Source organism: Carcharodon carcharias, chromosome 20, assembly GCF_017639515.1.
Source record: "Carcharodon carcharias isolate sCarCar2 chromosome 20, sCarCar2.pri, whole genome shotgun sequence".
In the NCBI taxonomy this organism is placed as follows: domain Eukaryota; kingdom Metazoa; phylum Chordata; class Chondrichthyes; order Lamniformes; family Lamnidae; genus Carcharodon; species Carcharodon carcharias.
In genome coordinates this window covers 88460887-88486583 of record NC_054486.1, presented here as the reverse complement: position 1 = coordinate 88486583, position 25697 = coordinate 88460887, and the positions used below count along the sequence as shown (strand labels likewise).

The 25697-nt window shown below is 40.0% G+C and overlaps 1 protein-coding gene across 1 annotated transcript in view; it reads left to right on the top strand.

Annotated features, from left to right (window-relative positions):
• prima1 (proline rich membrane anchor 1) overlaps positions 1 to 25697 on the top strand; it is a 74323-nt gene that overhangs the window by 24281 nt on the left and 24345 nt on the right. The window contains exon 3 of the mRNA XM_041214664.1: positions 22667 to 22796. Within this exon, the coding sequence (XP_041070598.1) occupies positions 22667 to 22796 (130 nt within the window). The remainder of the gene's footprint in view (positions 1 to 22666; positions 22797 to 25697) is intronic.

Below are 25697 nucleotides of genomic sequence, written 5' to 3'. Positions count from 1 at the left end.
GCCCTACCCGCAACCCCCTCACCCTTGACTTGCCCTTTCTGGTCCTCAGCTTCCATGAAAGCTACCCTTCACCTGTTGCCTGAATTTGTGCCATTGAGTTTAACAAGGAAAACTGCTGAACTCCAACACTGCACAAAGCTGACTGGTGCACATCACTTTTAAACAAACATAAATTGGGTTAAAAACAAAAAAACTGCGGATGCTGGAAATCCAAAACAAAAACAGAATTACCTGGAAAAACTCAGCAGGTCTGGCAGCATCGGTGGAGAAGAAAAGAGTTGACATTTCGAGTCCTCATGACCCTTCGACAGAACTTGAGTTCGAGTCCAAGAAAGAGTTGAAATATAAGCAGTTTAAGGTGTTGTGGGGGGGGGGGGGGGGGGGGGGGGGGTGGGGGTGGGGAGGGAGAAGAGAGAGAGAAGTGGAGGGGGTTGGTGTGGTTGTGGGCAAAAGTAGTGATAGAAGCAGATCATCAAAAGATGTCACAAACAACAGGACAAAAGAACACATAGGTGTTAAAGTTGGTGATATTATCTAAACGAATGTGCTAATTAAGAATGGATGGTAGGGCACTCAAGGTATAGCTCTAGTGGGGGTGGGGAGAGCATAAAAGATTTTAAAATAATGGAAATAGGTGGGAAAAGAAAAATCTATATAATTTATTGGAAAAAAAACAAAAGGAAGGGGGAAACAGAAAGGGGGTGGGGATGGAGGGGGGAGCTCAAGACCTAAAGTTGTTGAATTCAATATTCAGTCCGGAAGGCTGTAAAGTGCCTAGTCGGAAGATGAGGTGTTGTTCCTCCAGTTTGCGTTGGGCTTCACTGGAACAATGCAGCAAGCCATGGACAGACAGGTGGGCAAGAGAGCAGGGTGGAGTGTTAAAATGGCAAGCGACAGGGAGGTTTGGGTCATTCTTGCGGACAGACCGCAGGTGTTCTGCAAAGCGGTCGCCCAGTTTACATTTGGTCTCTCAAATTGGGTGCCAAGAGATTCTTGTGCACCACTGACTTTATCTTTAAGGTAGGGTGTAATTTTTAAAAATTTATGCTAATAACAATGGCATGGAAACATGCTACAAGTATGAACCTGCCACAGGCCGGCGTGAAGCCCGACATGGCACAAAAATTCAGCTGACTTTATCTCTGCATCTCAACCGTTATCAGGAAACCGAAATTTCACATCCCGCCTAATTTAGCCATGTTTCCCGTTCTTGCAAGCTTCTTAGTAAACCACAGCTAGCCCTTGGTGAAATAGTGAACCAACAGCAATTCTCAAACTAATATTAGGTCAGTCTATAGCCTACTTGCTACAGTCTAGACATTGGATTGCTTGTGAGGTCATTATCTCTAGCATATCTAAGTACCAGAAGGTTTGGTTTACCTCGTCTCTAATGCTGTTCTTCCAACATTGGCAAATGGATGCTGGATTATTATCATATCCAGTGTCTAATTTTACCAAATTACCCATCTTACAATGCCCCTTTTGTAGCCATATTGTTTCCATGAGTACTTGTGGGGCTTAGTTCCTTTGTTGCTCTTTAGTAATTTTCTTTACTAATTAGTTGTTAGCACATTAAGCTTCATGCAGCTTGTGTTCCTTTGAAAATCATTTTTCAATTCGTATATTTTAGTAGCTGCTAAACAGTTTTTATATTCTGTACCTCACCCTATGTTCTGCGGGCAAAAGCTAATCTCTTTCACCTTGTACTTTGACTGATAAAGGCGATGCCCTAATCTTTTTATGGTAATCTGATATATTCCATTTGGGTTGCTTTCAGAGAATCTAGTTGCTGCTAATTCGGAGTGAAGAAAAAAATCGGTAACAAACCTGTACAGTAGATTTGAGAAACATTTCCATTGTTAAGAATGTGGGAATTATAAACACATTAGCTTAACAATCATATTGCTGAAAATGTATGAAGTGATTTTACAGGATGCTGTCAATGTTCACCTGAAGAAAAGGGATAGTCATTGTGGATTTAGCTGCCTCACAAATCTACTAGGATTCTTTAAGGAGACAGCTAAACAGGTTAATGAAGTTCATTTGATGAAAATAACCTGCTTGTACTTCGAGAAGAGATTTGATGATAAAGCTCCACATATTAATTGGTAAAGGAGGTTAAGGCCTATGGAAATATTGCCAAATTATTGAAAAAACATCGAGAAACAAGAAAAAAGAGATGGTAATCAATAGGAATAGATCTGTCTGGGAGTCCTTGTTTAGTCAAGTTCCACAAGAATCTTTTGAGAGTGTTCTGCCCGTCCACAATGTTGAGTAACAACATTTGGGGATGACACTGAAATGTCACTGAATATGAGAATATTGAAATCATTTGATGAGAGACCTATTAAAAAAAATAGGTGTGTATTCATTGGAGCAGAGAAGATAAAGCATATCTAATTAATAGGATTTGGGAAACTAAATAGATTAATTCCATTGGATGAATACTCAGTAATAAGAGGTTGTAAAATCAGTATTATTACGAGGACTGTAAAGGGAGAGATCAGAATGAATTTTAAATCAAAGCCAGTTTTGTCATTTAAGAGAAATTTAGCTGAAAACTTGAAAAAAAATCGGTTTAAATTTATGAGAAAGGGCCGGGAAGTAGACTTGGAAAAGATATGTCTCCACTGAGATGAAGGGCCTTTTCCTATAACAAGCATTCTATAACTATTATGTTCTAAAAGGATTTGAACAAATCAAGGAATGGCAGATGAATTTAAATGTGAATATATGAAGTATTGGAACAAGAAATGTGAAACCTTACTCCGAATGAAGGACTATCCATTATCAAAAATATAAATGGAAGAGGATTATGATGTGATCAGTGACTATTCACTGGAAAGTATCCAGTCAATGTGAAGCTGCCAATCATGGCTTGTGATACATTTTAAAAAAAGTAATCTTGGAATGCAAAATTCTCAACGTGGGAACACAAGTTATTCCAACCTTATGTGGTTTAATGATGAAGCTACATTCAGAATGCTGTCTAGTTTTGGATACTATACCTTGCAAAGCACATTGATGTGTCAGTGAGGATTCAGAGATGAACAACAAGGATAGTTTTAAGTGCACAGGGCTAGACTGTGTAGTTTGCTCTGATAATTTTACAGACGATCTCATTGGTGGAAAGATGTTGAGCGCCATACCATGCCACGACCATGCTATTCTCACATCTTTGCCCATTTCCTAATCTCCAAGCTTGATTATTAAATTATCATCAAATTTAGACTCTGGATTTCACCTTGGAAGCTAAAGTTGTTTCAGCTTAAGATATCAATTTTATATTTGGGCAGGCTGCAAATCTTCCATTTTAAAATTGCAGAGAAAGACATTAGTGAGATGCATTTTAGACTTACAGTAGCCCCAGACTCAACATTCTAAGGTCAGTGGATGGGGATCCTGATATTGCTGTTAGTGTTCAGGCTTCTGCAAATGCTCATGGAATGCAGCCCAAGGAAGAGGTATCACAACTGTTTGCAAAAAGAAAAGGTTTTGCAGACAATCTGAAACCTCTGGCCCTGCTGCAGTAAAAGTCCACTGCTATTTTGCCACGTCTTTGAGGCTGGAGGTTTAACAAAGGTTTTGGTTTCCAGAAATGTAGTTAATGACACCAGTTCCAAATAGAGATGCCATCATTTGTGGTTGGGACATATCCTACATGACCTTAAGCTACATTCCCAATTCAATACAAAAGTAAAATACTGCAGATGCTGGAAATCTGAAATAAAAAAACGATGGAAAAACTCAGCACCTGCTGCCTGACCTGCTATGTTCATTCGGGTATATTAGATGGTAAGAAACAAAGATTAAGTGTTCCTGCAATCACTTTAGCCATCACTGATTTCTGAATCACTTTTAGTGGATTTTCTTCTTCTGCAAGGAGGGCAATGATGTATAATAGATGAAAGACTATGTGGAGTATGAAACAAAAACTGATTGTCTTTCTCTGCTCTTTTCAATTGGAAAAATTGCAGTCTGCACATAAATAGAAAATTGATACCTTAAGCTAAAACAGCTTCAGCTTCCCAGTTGAAATCCGTTGTCAAATTTCGACTATGATAATTCAATTTATTCTCAGCCTTTATGTAGCTACTGATAATCTATTTGTCATTTTAATATCACAGCTGCCTCATGTACTATAAATGAGGGGATGGGGTAAGAGACATAAAGGTGAGAGACACAAAACTGTTCAGCATAGCAATGAGTCAGACGCCAAAGCATTGCAGAAGAATAAAACTAGCAGATCATCCAGCATTGACCTGTGCAATGGAAGCAATTGAGGAAAGATAGCAAACCCTTCCCAGTCGACCATACAAAGTCCTCCTCACTAATATCTGGGACCCTATGCCAAAATTGGGACAGCTGTCCACAAATTAGTTAAATAACAGTCTGATGTAGTCAATCCTTATCAAATCACATCTTATAACCAATGTCCCAGACTCCTTAATAATCAATCTGGGTATGTCCTATCCCAATGGATATCTTCTGGAGGTGGCAACACAGTGGTATGCAGTTGGGCTGAAGCTGCCTTGGGACCCCATGGAGTCTCACTGTATCAGGCCAAACATGGGCAAGGAAATCTCTTGCTAATTACTACCTACCACTCTCCATCAGCCGATGAATCAGTACGCCTCCAAGTTGAACACCACTTGGAAGAAGCACTGAGGGTAGCAAGGGCACAATGTACTCTGGGTGAGGACTTCAATGCCCATCACCAAGAGTGGCTCGGGATTATATCTGTCAGGCTTGGCCTGTGGCCAGTAGTCAAAGAGCCAACAAGAGGGAAAAACTTACTTAAGTTTGTCCTCACTAATCTCCCTGTCACAGAATGTATCTTCCATTACAGTATTGGTAGGAATGATGTACTGAGGAGAAGTGTTGTGAGGCACTATCACTGTGTAAATGGGATAGATTTAGAACAGATCTAGCAGCTCAAAACTGGGCATCCATGAGGTGCTGTGGGCCATCAGCAGTAGCAGAATTGCATTCAACCACAATCTTAACCTCATGGCCCCAAATATCACCTACTCTACTATTACCATCTCTCCAGAGGACCAACCGTGAGGAGTGCCAACCTGATGAAGCTACAACATAGGTCAATGTGCATGCTAGGTAGTGGAAGCAGTATGCTATGGACACAGTTAACTAATCCTGCAAGCAATGGATCAGATCAAAGCTCTGCAGTTCTTCCACATCCAGTCATGAATTGTGGTGGACAATTAAACAATGATTCAGAGGAGAAGAATCCATGAACAGCCCCATCTTCAATGATGGTGGAGCACTGCACATCAATGCAAAAGACAAGGCTTAAACACTTGTAACCATCTTCAGCCAGAAGTGCCAAATGGATCATCCACCTTGCCTCCTCCTGTGGTCCACCCCTTAGCATTATAGAAGAGAGTCTTCAACCAATTTGATTCACTCCATGTGATATCAAGAAATGGCTGAAGGTGCTGGATGCGGCAAAAACTATGGGCCCTGACAACATTCCAGCTGTAGTAGTGAAGACTTGTGCACCAGAACTAGTTGTGCCCCTAGCCTAGCTATCCCAGTACAACTACAAAAATGGCATCTACCTAACAGCCATCTCAGCCACAGGACATCACTGCAGGATCCAGGCACTGGCCTAGGCCCAACCATCTTGAGCTGCTTCTTGAATGACCTTCCCTCCAACAAAGTCAGAATTGAGGATTGAGGCTAATGTGTTCAGTTCGATTCCCAACAGCTCAGAAACTGAAGCAGCTCATGTCCATGTGCGTAAGAACACAATATTTGGGAGCAGGAGTAGACCATTTGGCCCCTTGAGCCCATTCTGCCATTCAATACAACCATGGCTGATCATCTACCCCTGCCCACATCCTTTTTCCCTTGATTACCCAAGAGATCAAAAATATATTGATTTCAGTTGACTATATTGGAGCATCCACAATCCTCTGGAGTAGATAATTCTAAAGGTCCACAAGCTCTAATTGGAGGAATTTCTCCTCATCTTAATCCTAAATGATCGATCCCCTTAATCTCAAGCTATGCCCTTGTGTTCTACATTCCCCAGCCAGGGGAAACATCGTTTATGTCTTACCCTGCCAAGCTCCTTCAGAATCTAGTAAGTTTCAATGAGATCGCCTCTCATTCCAGAGAGTACAAACCCAATTTACTCAGCCACTCATTTCTCTTATCCCAAGAACTGATCTAGTGAAAATTTGTTGTACTGTTTCTAAGGCAAGCATATCCTTCCTAAATATGGAGACTAAAACTGTACGCAGCATTCCAGGTGTGGTGACATCAAAGCCCTATCCAACAGTAGCAAGACTTCCTTATTCTTGTACTCTAATCCCTTTTGCAATAAAGGCCAAGTGCAGTTTGCCTTCCTAATTGCTTGCTGTCCTTGCATGTTAAATGTGTATCTTGTACGAGTACACACAAGTCCCTCTGAGTGTCAGCATTTATAAGTTTCAGGCCCTTCAAAAAAAATTCTGCTTTTCTATTCCTACTACCAAAATGAATAACCCCATACTTCCTCGTATTATACTGCATACTTGTCCACTCATTTAACCTGACGATATCTCTTTGCAGCCTCTTTGTGTCCTGTTCATAACTTACGTTCCCACCTAACTTTGTATCATCAACGGACTTGGATAAATTACTCTTAGCCTGTTCATCTAAGTCATTAATTTAGATGGTAAATAGCTGAAGTCCCAGTACTGATCCTTACAGTATTCTACCAGTTACAGCCTGCCAACTGGAAAATGCCCCGCTTATTCCTACTTTGTTACCTGTCTGTTAACCAATTCCCCCATCCCTATATTACCCCCAATTGCATGAACCTTTACTTTGCACATTAACCTTTTGTGTGGCACCCTATTGAATGCCTTTTGGAAAAACAAGAATGCCACATCTTCTGGTTCCCCTTAATCTTCCTGCTAAATACATCCTCAAGAAACTCTATTAATTTGTCAAACATGATTTCCTTTACGTAAAATCATGTTAACTTTGGCTGATAATTCTATGGTTTTTCGAAGTGCATTGTTAAGGCTTCCTTAATGATAGATTCTAGCATTTTCCTAAACACTGGTGTTAGAGCTAACTGGCCTGTAATTTCTTGTTTTCATCTGGTACTAGGATTTTTCAGCTTTTAGTTCCTTAAGTTTCTCCAATTCTTTTTCTCTGCTGTTATTAATTACCTTAAGTTCCTCACTCTCAACCCATTGGTTACCCTATATTTCTGGTATGTAGCTTGTGTCTTCCACTATGAAAACAGTTGCAAAATAGCTGTTCAAAGTCTCTGTTATTTCTTCATCTCCTTCCCCTATGTTAATTTCTTGGTCTCTGTCTCTAAGGGACCATTAGTTAAGTTAGATACTCTCCTTGCTATGTACTTATAGAAATTCCTACAGTATGTTTACTCTCATATTCCATTTTTATAGACCTGGACATCATTCAAGCTTGAACTGTTAAGTAGCTAGTGACATTCAGGGCACAAAAGTACCTGGCAATTGTAGAGTAAAGGGTTAACATCAGATGCACATGATGCTGATATTATGATGATGTAATATCACATGATTGAGTAAAAGGGATCTGGAGGGAGCAGAGTTCCAACCTCGAATACTGTTCTGTAGGTCTTATTGATGTCTTCGTAGTCTTAAATATGTATTTATTAACTGCAAGAGCTATGTGCATATATACAGTAAAGGAGCTGTCTCCATGATTGTTGGTGCACACAGCACTGTCCAACACTGGACTGACACCTAGGTGCGGGTCATGTGGTCTCTTATATCACTGTATGGGTGGTACTATACTCAGCCCCATGTTAACCCTATATGTGCCAGACCCTTGTACTACACCTCCCCCAATCTAATGCTTTTCAAATTATTCTAGTTTACCCCTTGTATTTAGATTGTTATTACTACTCACTTTTAAGTCTCTGATTTCATAGGTTCAGCAGGTCTGGGGGCCTTATAACCTTTCCATATCTCTCATTTGCACTACTATCGGAGGAGTGGTTGGCTCTGTCATTGCAGGCAAACTCAGTTGATTTGGAGGTTGTTCTGGCACCTGGGTACCTTTTCATCCTCTTTTTCCATTCCTTAGTATTGAACTGCTCTTTGTTGATTCAGCACTTGTGGTGATAGGTGGTTGTTGTTCTTTCCTGGGATGGAACATTCTTCTGGGATGGATGAGTGTTGTGGGGTTCACCTCCATGGCACTTTTTTCTCCTCTTTTGTTGTGCGACTCACTGCAACGCAAATGGAAGTTCATGTCTCAATAATGAAACCTTCATTCCCAGTTGTTTCACAATTTTAGCCAACTTTTTGATTTATTTCTTTTTAAATTATTTTTCAAGCTTATGAATTTTTTCATTCAGCTCAGCAACAACTCTGGTCAGTTGAATTGTTTTTGTTTGAGTTATCTGCACCTGGGAATTCAGTTCTCTTCAGAATCTTTCTTTCACGGTCACTGATTGCTCTTTACACTCTTTCAGTTAATTGGTTCAACCTTCTGTAAAAACTGTTCTGTAGAATTAACCTTTTCTGCTTTTAAAGTTTGGATTTGCTTTTTCAGACTGTGTATCTCATCCTTGTGTTGTTCAAATGGGACTGAAATTCAAGAGGTTTATCAGTTTTGGTTGTTAATTCTGGTTTCAATCAACTGTTCTGATTCATCAGCAATTCCTTCTCCTGTTCCCAATATTTTGCACGATGCTTATTGGATACTTCTGATGCTTGAAGTTCATCAGGTTTTAATTAAAGATCCATTTTTATTTTGATTTGCTTCTACAAGTGTTCTACACTATGTGAATGACATTCCAGTGTTCTCATTAGTTCTCGTTTTTTCTTAACAAAATCCTCTTTCGAACATGAAAGTTGATTCTCTACACTAATCAGTTTTTCCTTGGCAGAGTATAATTCCTCTGTGCTATCACTCAAGCTCGCATTCTATAATTGTGCTTCTGTTAATTATTTCTGAGACTCTTCACACTCTTTCTGTTGCCATTCTAGGTTCTTGATTTTCATTTCTTGATATATCTCTTTGGAAATGAAGTTTTCCAAGTTTTCTTCCAAATGTCCAACTGTTTTCTTCAGCTCTGCAGTCTCTTTCTTGTATCTCTTGACTTCCTCCTGGAATATAAAACATTCCCAAGTCTTCTCTGACAGCTGGTTCTTCAGTTCTTTCAGAATGACATTAAATGCATTTTGCTTTTCTTCATAACTTTTCCAGAGGAACATATTTTGACCTGAGGGATCCTTATTGCATTTTGCATTTGAAGGTCCTTCAACAGATTCTACTTTTCTCTGTGAAGCTCAATTACTTCATCTTTACTTTTCTTATAGTTTAACAGTCTCTTTGAGTTTGTCCTGCTGTTTAAGGTATCTTTATTCCTTCCTGCTACTGAAGGGTTATCGACTCATTTTGAGTTTGACCTTGAAGGACAATTAGCTGTTCTTTTAAGCTGTTTATTTTCTTGTTCAGCTCTTGCCTTTGCACTCTGTGCTTCAGTGCTTTGCCTTGTCACTATTAGTATTTCTAACACAACTTTTTCTGAAGTGGTATTCCACTCCTTTTTTAAGTCATGTTTTTCCAGGGGCATGTATTGGTTCCTCAAAGAGCCTTCCAAGGCCACAACGTCTTTGAGTACACTTTGTGCCTGCTGTTGTGCCTGGCTGTAATGCTGGTTGAGTTTTCCCGACTCCCGCTTTGATTTGCCAACAATGGAATTCAGAGTCATTATTTCCTCCATGTATCTTTGTGACACCTCAGAAATTTGTTAGTTCAGATCTTGAACGGATTGGTTCTTTAAAGACTTTTAGTTTATCGTGCATTTTCAAAGGTATATACTCAACTTGAATTTTGTGTGACAGATCTTCCACTTCAGCTGTGGTATGAACATTTTCTGATCTTATTTCAGTTTCCTTTTTGGAGGGTTTGTTTCTTTTGCAATGTCAGATAGCTTTCCTTCACTAACAGCCAGCTGCTCGCTCTGCACTGCCACCTGCTGTTGCAGTTCAGGTAATATGTCAAGATTGTCAAAAAGATACACTTTTAAAATTTTTGACAAACATGTAAGTTCAGTTTTAAGAAGTTGCTGAAACTCAAGATAGTGCTGCCTTTCAAGCCAAAGGGTTTATCCGTGCCTGCTGCTTTTGGCTGGCTCCCGTTGCAATGGCACTCACACTGTGTCTTTAAAACATTTTTAAACAATGGCTGCTTGGATTGACTGGCTGTAGACTTCTCTGTTCCAGTGCTATGCTTTAGCGTCGCATAAGTGTCAAATCCCAGCCTTTGCTGGTCTTTAAAGTCTATCCTTTAGACGCAGTTCTTATTAATTAATTTGTTTCCCTTTTTTTTTTTTGCTGCGAGCACGTCTCAGGCACTGTCTGATTTTTCCAAGAGTTTTTGAATGGCACTTTTGATTACTAAGTTTCTGAGGATTTGCTGTATCCTGGAATTTATAAGTTTTAACTCACCTATACTAAGTCTTCTAACTCTGCACCCTCTCTGGGAATTGAAGGTGGACTTCCAAAGAATTCAATGGCATCTTCTGCTGTAGTGCAAGAATTTTAAATTCCTGCCTTCAATTTCCAAGCCTTACTTTGGAGCTTTTCCCTGGCGATTTTCCTCTATGCATCTACTTCTTAAGCTTTTCTTCAGGTCAGAATGCTTCTTCGAATTTTTCTTTAGCCTTGCAAGATTTTAGTTTTTTTCTGCATTTTTACGAGGCTTTGTGTTTTTTTCACTAGCTTCCACCATGTTGTGGGTTGTTGGATACCATTTGGTAGGTCTTAATGAAGCCTTCGTAGTCTTAAGTAGGTTAACTAAATGTACTTATTAGCATCAAGAACTACGTACATATATGCAGTAGAGGGCCCAAGTTAGGAGCTGTGTCCATGCTTGTTGGTGCACACTGCTCTGTCCAACACTTGACTGCTAGGTGTGGGTATGTGTTCTCTTACATCACTGTGTGGGCGGTACTGTTCTCAGTCCCACGTTAACCCTATATCTGCCAGACCCTTATACTACATTGTACAGAGTTCCGATATGTATATTGTAACTGTAAATAAGGAGCAGTGGTTTTAACAAACTACAGTCTTGCGCAGCTTACTTTGGGAGAATAGGCAAGTCCCAAAGAACCCCATCTAGACTCCAGTTGCATGAGAAATTAGCCACTTGGTTATTCTGTATTTCTGGAATGTAACTTGTGTCTTCTACTATGAAGACAGTTACAAAATATTTGTTCAGAGTTTCTGCCATTCCTTCATCACCTATGATCATTTTTCCTGTCTCCGCCTCTAAGGGCCAATATATAAGTTAGCTACCCTCCTTTTTATATACTTGTAGAAGATCTTATGACCTGTTTTAATATTTCAGGCCAGTTTACTCTCATATATTCTATTTTTATACACCTGGACAACATTCAGGCTTGAACTGACAAGTGGCTAATAACATTCAAGGCACAAAAGTATCAAGCAGTGACCATCTCCAAGAAGAGGGAATCTAACTATCTCTCCTTGAATTACCATTGCTGGATCCCACACCATGAACATCTGACCAGAAAATTAACTATACTAATCTTATAAATGTTGTGACTACAAGAGTGGATCAGAGGCTGGGAATTCTGTGGTGAGTAACTCACAACCTGACTCCCCAAAGTCTGCCCACTATCTACAAGGCACAAGTCAGGAGTGTGATGGTATACACTCATCCAGGCAAGTGGAGAGTATCTCCAACAGCCCACAGGAAGTGGGACATTATCCAGGGCAAAGCAGCCCGCTTGACCAGCACTCCAGCCACCTCCTTAAATGTTCACTATTTTCACTACCGATGCATAGAGACAGCAGTGTGTACATCTGCAGGATGAATGGCAGCAACCTGCCAAGTTGCCTTCAACAGCACCTTCCAAACCCACAACCTATACCACCTAGAATGTCAAGGACATCACACGCATGGGAACACCAACACCTGCAAGTTCCCCTCCAAGTCATATATCATCCTCCCTTGGAATTATAATGCTGTTTCTTCACTGGGCCAAAATCCTGAAATTCCTTCCCTAACACCATGGTGGATGTACCTACATCATATGGGTTGTAGTGGTTCAAGACAACCACTCACCACAGCCTTCTTCCTATTACCTCCTTTGATGGGGATACCCCTGTTACAGCGTTCCAATACATTTAACCCAGCTGGGACTGTTTTTTTGCCGCCTTAGAGGTGACCTTCTGCTACCCAATTCCTGCTCCAACTTGCAGCCAGCCTTGAGAACTGGGAGCTAAAATTTCTCTAGGCTTCAGCATGTCAATTTGTCGCTTACCAAGCACCCATTCCACACCAATGTAAAATCGAGGTCACCGTTTTCAAAGTAAGCATGCTGAAGAGCCTATATCTGTGTATTTCCATCCATCTGTCCTCATTTTCCAAATATTGTGTGGGTTTGGGAGTCACGCAATCATCTCCTTATTCTGTTAGGTGCTGTACCTAAGTCAGACAAAACAAAGAAAAGATGCCAGCCATTAAATCGAGGGTACAGTATAATGAATTTGTAATTACATGGCTACATTCACATCCTCAGGAGAACCCAAAGTGCTGAAAACGAGTGAAGTATTTTGAAATGCGCAGCGAAAGTCCATAAATAGCGATGAGTGAAATCAAGGTTAACCTGTTTTAGTGGTGTCGATTGAGCTATAAGTGGTTAGCCAGGACACTGGGCAAACTCTGCTCTTTGAATAGCGCTAGGGGAGATTTTACTTAGTTGTGAACAGGCAACATTGCACTGTTTCTTCTAGGTATATCATCACACCCAAAAGACCACAACACTGGCAATGCAGCAGTGCCTGAATCTGCACTGAAATATTAGTGCTCAAGTCCTGTCATGGGGCTGGAACCCAAAACTCTCATGACTCAAAATTCAAAGTGTTGTTAGGCAGGATTGCTCCCACTAAGCCAACCTGACCATGCATACTTTTAAAATAATCATCAAAAGCATTACCCTTGGGAGGGAAGATGGTAAATTTTAATTTTTTCAGTGGACAAGCAATTTGCCCACCCTATTCATGGTTATCCAGGAGTCCTAGATGACAGGAAAATCCCAAAAGGTCTCTTACTTTCAGAAAGGTAAGTTTTTTTTTCCAGGTGTACCAGTGATTTCAGGCAACTATAATTGATCATCAAAAACTCCTAGCAACTCCCCTTTCTTGAATGGACAAGAGGACCCGATTTTATAGCCTGTAAGTTTGTTGCAGACCTCAGTCAGATTCTATTAATACCTGGTTATTAAGCTGCAGTTTCAGAAAGGGGGGAAGGAGGAAAGAGATAGTGTACATGAACGAGCAAATGTTCATTGGAGCCAATATCAATTCAGACAGTGTGTTCATGCCAAGTATAATCCCAGACTGGAAAACCACATGAGACCCTGTGGTAGATTTCATCTTTACCGACTGGGCTTTAAAAAGAATGAAAATCTGTGAGGGCAGCAATCAGATTACCACACAGGAGGTGAATAATAAAATCCACCCCTACAATTTAGATTTTGGAGCATAAAATGAACCTCAAATTCACAATGCTATCTAAGGTAGAAAATGAGCATTAGTATTGGACAAACTGTCTAACAAGTAGGGCAGTAGCTATGCATATTGCAATTATTAAAGCCTCAACATTTTAAGCAGTATATAGAGAACCATACTTTGTTGCATAAAGTAGTAATGACTGACTGAAATTCTCAGAACATATTTGGTACCCTATTGGACATTTAGATTACTTAACATTCAAACTTGTGCGGCAAAGCTATTATTCAAAGCAAACAGTTATTTTGTAGTCAGGTTGAGAAAATCTTGACAAAGTTTAAAAAAAAAGTCTGACTGACTGCAAAATACCACATTTTCACAAGAAATCTATTTTCAAGCGGTGTATTCTTAATGCATCCAAGTATTTTTCTTCCAGATTTGGTCTCTTAAAAACCCTAGGAAATCAGTTGTTCCCTAATGCATACAGACTTACAGTGATGATGAAAGGAAATACCATTTACTTGCGAGTAAAAGACTATGATCATAGATTATACTTTTCATTTTAAAGGAGTCCTACACCATAAATTCAAAGAATTTGTGTCCTTGGTTTGCCTTTAAAGGAATATTTTTTCTCTCAAAACAATGATCAATACAGGGAATGGAATGCGAGCTAGAATAGTGCAATTAAAAATCAGCTCCTGCAGCTCAATGTCACCCCTCTCCCAGGGCCTATCTGATGGCCGCTACTGATGACATTAGCAGCCTGAAACTGACAACTTCTGGTGGGTGAGCTGCATGTGCAAATTAAGGGCTTACTACCTTTTAAAGGACCACATTGATCAGTTTGTGCCATGAGTGTGGCAGATGCTCAGGATTCATCTGTAGTTCCTGCTGCCACCAATCCAAGTGGTTTAATTTTTCTTAAGAAACAACTCCCTCAACTTTATAGAATGTTTCTGTGGCACTTGCATTTGTGTAGAAGGTGATGCAGTAAACTTTTTGTTATCCAGCACTGTACCAACTGTGCTTTATTGGGTCACCGTGGTGCAGCCAGAAATTCTATTCTATTGCTAGATAATTGTCAAGCTCACCCTCGTGAATCTGAGTTAGTGAATGGTAATATTTTTTTACCAATTTCCTGCCTACCAATGTTACCTCATTGATTCAACCTGTAGTATTGGGTGTCCAGGACTGTAAGCGTTAGTGTGGGATTGGAGGAACAATACCACCCTCACTATGATGTAGAGAGTCACATGGGAGTAGCAGAGTGTAATTGTGAGTCTGGAAGAAGTTGGCCTGAAGATAACACCTAGTCAGAGCTGTATCCTGTGTCTGTGTGTATATGTGCACACAACCTTACATCACAACCTATGGACCAGGGTGTCATCCAGAATATGAAATGTTATTACAGAAGAGATTTCATGAGAAAGTTAATCGGTTACAAATGCACTGAACAGAGCTTTCAATCTCTTTATAGCATTAAAGGTGCAATTTTTACGGTGGCCCCTGTGCCTGGAATTCAATGAAAAGCAAAACATTAAGGAGAGCTTGGAGAATATTGTTGCATATTCTGTTTGCAGAAGGCTCTTCTGATAAAGATGATTTTGAAGGATATAATGTAAGACGTAGAAAAATTGCAATTAGCCCAAATTATTGAAATGGTGAATGATACTCCTGGTACACACCCAATCAACAAAGTTTCTCACTTGGAAGTGAGAAAGAAGTGTGTGCTGAAGCTGACAAGGAGGTCGAAATGACGCACACGGTTAGTGGTGCAGAAATAATGAAGAGTGTTGTGAATTCTCAAAAGCCCAAGGACACTGAAAAAGACTTTGGAGTAGAAAATTTCAGTGAAGAGGAGAAGAGAACTTGGAATGATGTTGCTTCAGCTCTTGATACCCTGATTAAATTTTCTGAAAGGCAGACTTGTTACTCTGCACAAGAGGTTATGCAATTGCACATTCTGCCATCTACTTTCGCGTAGAAAAGGCAGATGGCAAATAGGCAAGCTGACACTAGAGTATAAGAGCGCTGTACTTTCCTTCTTGATTGGCACCTGTATTTTAATTTATTCCTCATGTTAAAATGTACTGTACTTTAATTCTTTAAAAATTTATACAACAAGTATTGCAGTGTATTCCATCAGTAAATGTAACTCCCCAATACTTGGCAATGTTGGACACCACCCTTTCTTGGACCATGCCAGACAACAAAAATTTTACTCTACAAAGCTTCTGGAAATAATTGACAGGTGACAAAAAGTGACTTCATTTCAATCTTCCTCTCTTTTTATTGCATGGAAATTATTAATAAAGAAAAGGTGAGTTACAAAGGGTAAATTGGTGAACTCCAGAAAACACGTGGAGATCATGGTATACGTTTAATCCACATCTGTTCATTATGTTGCAGGTAACACATTTTGTGCTGCCTGGTGTTTTAAATGACTGTTCTGTTCAACTAGTGTCTCACATGCTGTTCACTGGCAGCACACATCAGCAGGGAACCCAATATCATGAGTGCTGAGCACTGCTTAAAAGCTGTACCAATTAAAATGGTGGTCCATCGTGGCTTCAATAAATGTTAAGAATCTTTTGTCTACTGAACCCAAAGAATGGCTGAACATGTGAGAGAACCAAGTATAAACAACCTTCAAAATACACACATTACACAAGCAGCCAGATGGAATAATCCAACAAGTAACCTTTAAGTACTTCACGATCACTATAAATAGTTCTGGTTTTGATCCTTTATTCAACATTGTGTTCAGTTGTGTGAGATTGAGACAGGGTGTTGATTGCATTGTGGAGTTGGAAAAAGGCAGCAGTGGATTATCAGAGTTGCACACTGATTCGTATCATCACTTTGCTGCTCTGCATGTTGCTGGTGGTCATGAATCATGTGCACAGAGACCCCTTTACCAAGATGGCATCGTGCATACTTCCTGTTAGAAGTATGTGTGTACATCTTGGCCCTCATTTGACAATGGCAGTCTAATTTAGCTTGTATTGTTTTTCAGTTAGGCAGCTAAGATAATGAATAATGGTGGTGGTGTAGTAATTATAATTTACATTTTTAATAATATTACTGCATTCCTATACCTATTGAAGTGATAACTGTGTGGCGTTTTATACCATCGGACAGATTTAAGAGCTTACAGGCAGCAAAATAATCTAGGTCCTGAATTTACACTTGGGATGCTCGTATTCAAACGCTAAATTCATTTGTCAGACGTTTGTCTGTTGTTTTAGCTGAGGAGTTAACGTGCTTAAAATTCTTCACAACTGTAACAAAACTGAGACTAATCCCGAATATTTATTACAGTTGCATGGAAGTATTCTTTTCCTTTTTATTTTCAAAATGTCCAGTTAGGGTTTGTATTTGATTACTTATTCCAAAGTGGATGATTAAATGAGATGAAGAAAATTTCACATTACAACTACTATGTTGATTGTTATGTTTTATTGGTTTACGTGTTTTAGCCCTTTAAGTTAAAGCAAGCATTGTTCTGATTATCAATGGCATGATACCAAATGACCTCCCAAAATTGCATTTCCCTGTAATGTTATTTTAACTATGTTTAGTTTTCTGGGGCAATTAGCATGTAGAAGGTGGCAAATATATCAAAATTCCTTACCATGAGGTCCAAGATCTATTTGTCTGTGATTCATAAAAGGTTTACAAAAATGTCTCAGACAAGGTGAACACATGAAAGCTTTATCATTTGTTTTAGTCTGTTGCCTTGTATACCAATAATAATTTTTACAAGATTGAATACACTTTCCTACAAACATTTCTTCTGGCAAAACTCCCAGATTTCAATTTACAATCTGACAGTGGTGTTTATGTTTCCAATTCTGAACCTCTTTTAAGGCCTCTAATACTTTCTAGCATGTGTTTTATATTTCGTCCTGTCACAGCTGATTTAATCTTGTGAACAACTTTTTCTGAAAATGATGGTTAGTCCTGAACTCTCCTTTTGTATGCTAATTATTTGAAACATTTTCAGTTACCTTACTTGGGTGGCAAAGCGGTGAAGTGCATTACCAGCCCTTTTGAAGAAAGCTCTCAATTTTTACTTCCACCAGATCAGAGGCACGCTGCATTAGAAAAATGAATCAGCCACTTCAAGTACAACAACTGGCAGTTTTTTTTAACTCCTAATTGAGGCCTTGAGATCAGCAACAACTGGCAGTCACTCACTCACTACCATTGAAGTGGAAATATGTACAGTGAGATGAGCAAAATTGCAGTATATGTGCACCAGGATACATGTGTTGCTCCATGCTTGCACCAGGAACTAGTCAGGCATTTTAAAATAAACCTGTGATGATCTAAAGTTAACGACATTTAAGTAGTTCTGAAGAAATTGCGCATTGCTTAGTATGAATTACTTTAGGTTTTTATTTTGCCTTAGATCTCTCTCAGGTGTAACCTGTTTGCTTTAATGTAGGCACATTATTAAATATATATGTATCACAGAACACTGATTCAGCTATACAAATGAAGGTATTTTCCCTCACTCAGCACTGTAGGAATAAGCCAAGATTTGAATTAAATACTACAATACAGATTCTGGCCAATGACTGGATTATTGAATCAATAATGAGAATCCCTGTAAGTGTTAGAAACATCAGATTCATTAAATAGGTAGAGATTTAATCCTTCTGCTCCCAATATGATTTTGAGGTTGTTGTTGGATGTGCAGGATATTGTGCTTGCTGCTTTTGGGAATTGTGAGGTGCAAAGAATCAGACTACTTTTTTAAATTTACACTTATTTTACATTAATAACTTTGATAGGTTTACAATGATTTAAATGCTTTTTGGGAAAAATCCGAGGCTGAAAGGCTTCTTCTCGTTTGTCTCTTCCTCATGATTTTGGCAATGCACCAATCTATTTCCTAAGCAATTTTAGTTCTGTGATAAATTTCCTAGAATTTACATTTTAGCAGCTGGTTCCCTAATTCCACCATGTAGCGCAACCATTTTCTTTATCTCAGTTTGAAGACTTGGCTAATAGTTTTCAGAATAGATCAAGGGCTGCAAAAATTCCCTGTGCAATCTCTTAGATGTGGAATGTGCATACACATGCTGTAAACCAGAAGAGCTCAGCATATGCCATCCATGCATTGAGTATACTTTTAAGACTCTACCTTCACATTTTGAAATGTCAGGTCACAAGAGACTTAATGCTGCTACTTAATCTGGAATCAGTAATGCATTTTAGGCAGCATTCAGCGGCAGGGATGTTCTGGGTGGAGATCTGTTTGCATCAGTCTGTTTGAGTCAGAAATAAAGTCAATCATTTTACGTGGCATTTTTGAATGTGGACGATACATATAAAGCATAGGAATGATATGAAATATATATGTATGTGTGCAACACCTACTTAAAATAAGTTTATAATAATTAAGTTTAAAATATACCAAATGACAGAGCATTATTCTGAATAGCTCTTCATTTCACATCTATTTTTATTGTAGGTTCTTTGGTACGTTAAAGAAACAACTTGATCATCTGTACTAGTTCAGTATCAAATTAAGACGTACAATTTAACTTCAACCTTAGACTCCTGCACAAGTGTGTCTACTTATCACAAAGTGCAACAAGCTTATGCTCTACAGTATTTTTGATTTCAGTTGTCACCGGGTTTAAAATTGTGCAATTATGTCCCGAACATACCTGGACAACTGGGAGGCCTTGAGATCAAAATTATTGTTGATTTTGAGGACTGAATTTTCAGGGCCTGCCCCAAAAGTGGAAACAATGGCGGTGGGGGGGGGTGTGGGGTCAGGGTGGGGTGGGGGTGCCAAAAATACTGGCACCGGGTGGCATGTTGACATTAAGGCGCTGATACCAGCACCGGCAATGATGGTGGGGGCGTGGGCTGATGAGTGTGTGGCAAGAATCCCATTCTTTCTCCAACTGAGGCCAATTGAACTTGTTCAAAAGCTCATTTGGAGTTTGTGGAAGAGGAAGGTTGGCCTAACTGAAGGGGCAGATGGGGGCTCAGCAGCTGTTAGTTGCGGAACAGCTGAAGGGAAACAGTTGCATAGTGGAGAGCCAATTAAGGATGCCCCAGGGCATCATCTCCACCCTGAAGGGTCAGCGGAGCAAAGGGGGACTGGGCACTTGACAAAGGGGTGTCCTTGGCACTTCACAGGCAACAGTGAGAGTGGGTATGTGTCCACACTGCTGGAATTGTGGGGGCAGAAGAGCATGGGGCTAGGTTACCAAGGAAAATTGGGCTGCCACCTGCCCAGAAGGAAAGCTGCAGCTGGCACGGGGGGCAGGACTGTCGGATTTTGAGCCCTGTGGTGATGAGGGGCAAGCAAGAAAGCCAGAGCCCAGACGGACATCAGGAATGCACAGGAGAGGAAAGATGGGCAGCAAGACAACAGAGCCAAACCTTCAATACAGGATTGACCACCAAAGAGGGAGTTACCTGGATATGACCAAGTTCCAGTGCCACAGAATACTGTGACTCCAGGCAAGTGGTCACAGACACTTGGAGACCTCGCACCTTGTAGCACTGGTCCCCATTCCCTGCCAGTGGCAATCACTGTGTCCTGGAATTTCTTCGCTTCTGACTCCTTCCAAGGATTAGCTGCAGAACTGAGCGGCATCTGAAAAACAGCTACTCATATATTTCACTGCTCACTGCTGCCCTCATTGCCAGAGCTGGATAGCACATTCCCTTAATGACATGCTGGCCTTACAGGGACAGAGGACAGTGGTGTGTACCTCCATCGCTGGATTCCCCCAGGCGCAGGGAATCGCTGATTGTACCCACATGGCCAATAAGGCACTTAGTGACTGGCCAGTAAGATCCACCAACAGGAAGGGCTTCCATTTCCTCAACATCCAGCTGGTCTGGGATCACAACAAGAGATTCCTCCATGTGTGCATTTAGTTTCCTGGCAGCTGTCATAACACTTCATCCTCCACCAGCTCAAGTTGCCTCAGGTCTTCACTTCACCCACCCCCCCCAAACAAAGTGCAAGGATGTACTCTGAGAAAGAAGGGAAATCCCAAGAAGAGATGGCAACTGACCATGCTAAGGGAGTCCCAGACAGAGATACAAAGGCAATACAACCAATGCCACCTGCTCAGTAGAACAAGCATTTAGCATGCCAGCAGGGTTCTGAAGTTGTGATTCTGATGGCTGGACCAATCGGGTGGTGCCCTTCAATGCCCTCGTGCAAGTCTCCGTCATTGTTGAGGACCGCTGCACTCCCCATAACATGTCCTCCAGAGAGGAGGAGGAATTGGAGGCAGAAGATGATGCAGAATAGAGAGGTACCCCTACTGCATGACGAGATGGCCTCCTTCTGCCACTCTCCAAGAAGAAGACCTCCCTGCTCTTGATCAGTGCCCAGTATTAGATCTAGGTCGGCATCAATGAAGTGAGGGTCTGCCCTGTCCTGGGAGCTAACCCGTGACTCTCCTGTAACATCTCACTTCCCTCTGGTGCAGTGGAAAGTTTTGGCACAATCAGCAGATTTCCCCCTTAGGACAACCAGCAGCCTCAGTGATGGCTGCCATGGGATGTTGAGTCCCACACTTCAACTGGCCGACCCCCACATCTGCCCTGCTCTAAGTGTATAGGAAACCCAACTCCATATCAATTAAGGACACAGCCTTGTGAAAATCTGAACTTTAATCAGTTTCCCACCAGATGCGTGTTTCTGAACCAAAAACAAACCTGCCTCCTGCTTCCTCAACCCCCCTCACCCCCAGTGAAATTTAAACTTCGTGGGGAGAATTTTCTTGAGCCAGTTAAGGCCTGCCAGCGTGACGCACAGCTGGAAGCGCTTAGTGCTACCTGTGCGGTCAAGGGGAGAAGGGAGAGTCGGGGCCTGCATTCTTTCACGTGTGCACGTGAAAGAGCGCAGAAATCTCCCTGAGACACGGAGCTGCCTCAGGGAAATTACTTTGATTATGAAAAGTTGAATTAAAAAAAGGTTTAAGACATGTCCCCTCATGTGACAGTGGCACATGAGCTGGGACATCAATGAATTTTAATAACATTTTTTATTAAACTTATAAACTCTTCAAGAAACCTCATCCCGCCTGTGGATGGAGATTAAAATTTTCAAGTGTCTAAATATTTACCCGAAATGATGACAGAGACAAATGGGGGAGAGAAATGGAAATTATGGAGTACTAATTTATTGTGATGTTTTGCAACTCACTTAATCTGTTTCAAGTTCCCTATGTGGTTACTTCAAAGTGGAAAATGCTTGATTGCTATAACTGTGCCTTAACCTAAGGACAAACGTCAGGTTAAGACCCTTATCCCGGCCTCTAAATTATTACTAGGATTCCAAGATGAGCTAGCAGGTATAACTTATTAACAATTGACCCTACAACAATATGGTTCCACAGGCATTACCATACATATAGAAGATATATCTTCAGTCTAGAGATTTATCTGGTCTAGATTCTTTTTAAAGTGAGCGTTGATGGCATTATGAAGGCTGTGCTGGAAGAGGTACTGAACCTGACAGTTCAAGGGAAATGAATGGACTTGCAGAGAAATTTTAGTTTTAATTCAGTGTGCTTCAACAATTATGTTTTAATTTTTAGATGTTCATTCAGCTCCCTTACTCGAACACCAAAATTCCTGCTACCCAGTTCCCTCATTCATGTAATTTGCATTTAGAGGTTATTTTGTAATTGAAAATCTTCTGTTTAGTGTTTTAACAAAATCAGTTTAAAATAATTAAACAGGCTAATAATTTCATTAAGACAGTGAACAAATGAATTCCATAAAAGCACATTAGCATAAAAACATATTATAAAAATGTGTGATATATATTATAAAAAATAATGCAGCGACATTTCAACCAAAATCAAAAGAGGAAGTTCAAGTTGGAAAAGGTATGCTAAATAAAATCTACTAACCTGCTGTACTGTACAACATTGCCACTCAAAGCATGCTAAAATGGCAGTAATAAAAAAAAAAAGTCTACAGCGTTTTCAGTCACCAATCTGTGGCCATCTTGGGAAATTGTATATTCATTGCTTTCAAATAGCATGATTTTGGAGAAATGTGATGCTCTTGTTATTTCCCAATATTTTCCACCAGCCCCATTGGAATGCTCTTTACTACATGAGTGGGAATTCATAATATGCAAAAAAAAAACTTTTTTTTTCTTCTTGATACAGCTGTAAAACCAACAGATTATCCTCCATTAAAGCCCTGGTGGAAGGACATGGTCATTTTAATCGCTGTGGGTTGTGCCACACTTGTTTTCCTGGTGATAGCTGTAATTGTCTGCTACAAAGCAATAAAAAGGTAAGCCTAAACTTTTCATGTTCTGTGGACCAATTTGACTTATATGAGTGTTCTATTGGTTTATTGTGGTATTTCTTTTTATGGCTTTACCTTCCTTGTTTCATCAGTCAGTTTGCATAAAAACCAAACCAAAACGTGGCCTTTATAAATGGTAATAACTTGCATACCTGCAGTTTGGATTTTACAGTTACCGTAACATAGTCACATCTGCTTATTATGAGGTGTTAAGGAGAATATATAGAATAGTGATTTTGTGGGTAAAGTTTAAAACACGTTCTACAGCTCAGTTCATAAACAAGAAGAGCAAATTGGAACAGTTTATGAACACTACTTGAACTGCAAAATTGAACAACAGCTGCCTTTAAATCCATCTGCAGTGCTTTTCCTTTTGTATAATACACATATGTGTTATTCAATGGTCCTGATGGCTGTATGTCTTGTTGGTTAGAAATGGAGTGGATTTTTATAAGAACAAACCTCACTGTAACCAATAATCAAGACCTGTGTCCAAGCCCAACGGCAGTGAAGCTTTGCAGAGTGTTCCCATTAAAATTATAACCACTGCTGATTTTCACAATAAGACCATATAAGACATAGGAGCAGAAATTAGGCCATTCGGCCCATCGAGTCTGCTCCGCCATTCAATCATGGCTGATAGGTTTCTCCACCCCATTCTCCTGCCTTCTCCCCATAACCTTTGATCCCCTTACCAATCGAGAACCTATCTATCTCAGTCTTAAATACACTCGATGACCTGGCCTCCACAGCCTTCTGTGGCAATGAATTCCATAGATTCACCTCTCTCTGGCTAAAGAAGTTTCTCCTCATCTCTGTTCTAAAAGGTCTTCCCTTTACTTTGAGGCTGTGCCCTCAGGTACTAGTCTCTCCTACTAATGGAAACATCTTCCCCATGTCCACTCTATCCAGGCCTTTCAGTATTCTGTAAGTTTCAATCAAAGACCGGCAGCATCAGGTGATAGGTACTGCAGACTAACTACATTGTCAGATTCCAATTTCCAGAATTACTCTCACCACTGTTTTATTCAGGTTTAAGCCTGTTTAAAATAAATGGTTTAGCACCTTCACTGAAATAGAGAAGAATTAGATGTCAATAATCACTTGCACATTTGTACCTCACTGCACAATTTTGAGGATTAAATGTATTTTGAAGATTGTAGGAATATGTCATGTAGACAAATAACACAAGGTGCATGTTATGGAGGGGATAATATGCAAATGGGTTGAAACATTCCATACAATATTAGTGAATAATGTGCTTAAAAGTCTTTTTTTCGGTGCCTAATGAAGAAAGTAGCCTATTTATTTTCATTAAGTTGGCATTTCTGTTGAAAGAGTAGTGAAAGTAATTTCACTAGTAATTTTCAAAAGAGAATTGAATAATTACTTGAAGAAAAAGCAATTATAGATCTAGGGGAAGAGCAGGCAACTGAGACTAATTGGATAGCTTTACCAAAGAACTGGTAACGGCATAATGGGACAAATTGTCTTTGCACCTGTCTGTGCTTCTATGGCTATTGGAAGCCATCGCCAAAAAGGTACTTACCAGAATGTGGATCTGGGAGAAATATTTCTACTCTTCCCGGCTCAACCGCAATCCTAAAGCCCTTTCTGACCTCTTCTTGACCCTTTCAGTTGTTGAGATGGTTTGAACTTCATTGACTTCTGGCATTAGATACATAATTACATTCTGTGATGGCAGATTTTAAAAATTTGGAAAAGTGAACAACAATAACCTATATTTATATAGCACTTTGATGTGATAAATTGCTCCAAGGTACTCTAAAGGAGCATTATAAAACAACATTTGACATAAGTCACAAAAGGAGATATTAGGGCATATGGCCAAAAGCTTGGTCAAATAGGTAAGTTTTAAGGATTGTCTTAAAGGAGAAAAGGAATTGCATACCCACAGATGTTGAGGATTGAGTATGACTGTTGCTTGACTAGTCCCAATTTTGGCACAAACCTCCACATGTTAGTAAGGAGGACTTTGTGGGGTTGACTGGGAAGGATGTGCCATTGTCTACGGTGCCTAAGTCGTGGTCCATCAGGTTTTATTTCTTTCTGACTTTTCTGGAGTGATTTGGCACAACTGAGCAGCTTGCCAGACCATTTCAGAGGGTAGCTAAGAGTCAACTACATTGCTGTGAGTCTGGAGTCACATGTGGGCTGGATCAGGTAAGGACTGCAGATTTCCTTCCCTAAAGGACATTCGTGAACCACATCGGTTTTAGGACAATCGATGAGAGTTTCATGGCACCATTACTGAGGCAAGCTTTCCAGATTTATTAATTAGATTTAAACTCCGCTCGCTGCCATGGTGAAATTTACCCATGTCCACAGAGCATTAGCCTGGGCCTCTGGATTATTAATCCAATGATATTACCATTACACCACCATCTTCAACTTAGATGCCAAGGTTCCTACATTTCAAAAAGTACTTCATTGGCCACAAAGCACTTTTGCCCTGAGATTGTGAAAGGTGCTGTACAAATACAAATTTTTATTTTTATATATGGAGATATGACAGGGTTACACTAGTTCTCCATTGTACATCTCTCAAAATTGCTAAAAAGAATGAAATTGAATCCGTGTTTCAGAATATACAGTTTTGATTAGTGAAATAGTGATGTACATTTAATAAGACAGACCAGGTTAAGTTCCTCTTCTAGAGCTGTCCTGTTACATGATGGATTGCCAAGCATGACCCCATTTAGTATCTTAACTGCAATCGAGTTTACTCGCCTACTATTTAACCAGCATAAAAACTGAATGTCATAACAGAAGCCATGATGAATTGGTAATAATCCATTCCACTGTGTTCCATCACAGAATGAAGACCTGTAGATTGATTGAAAGACTTGAATTTCTCGTGTAGCC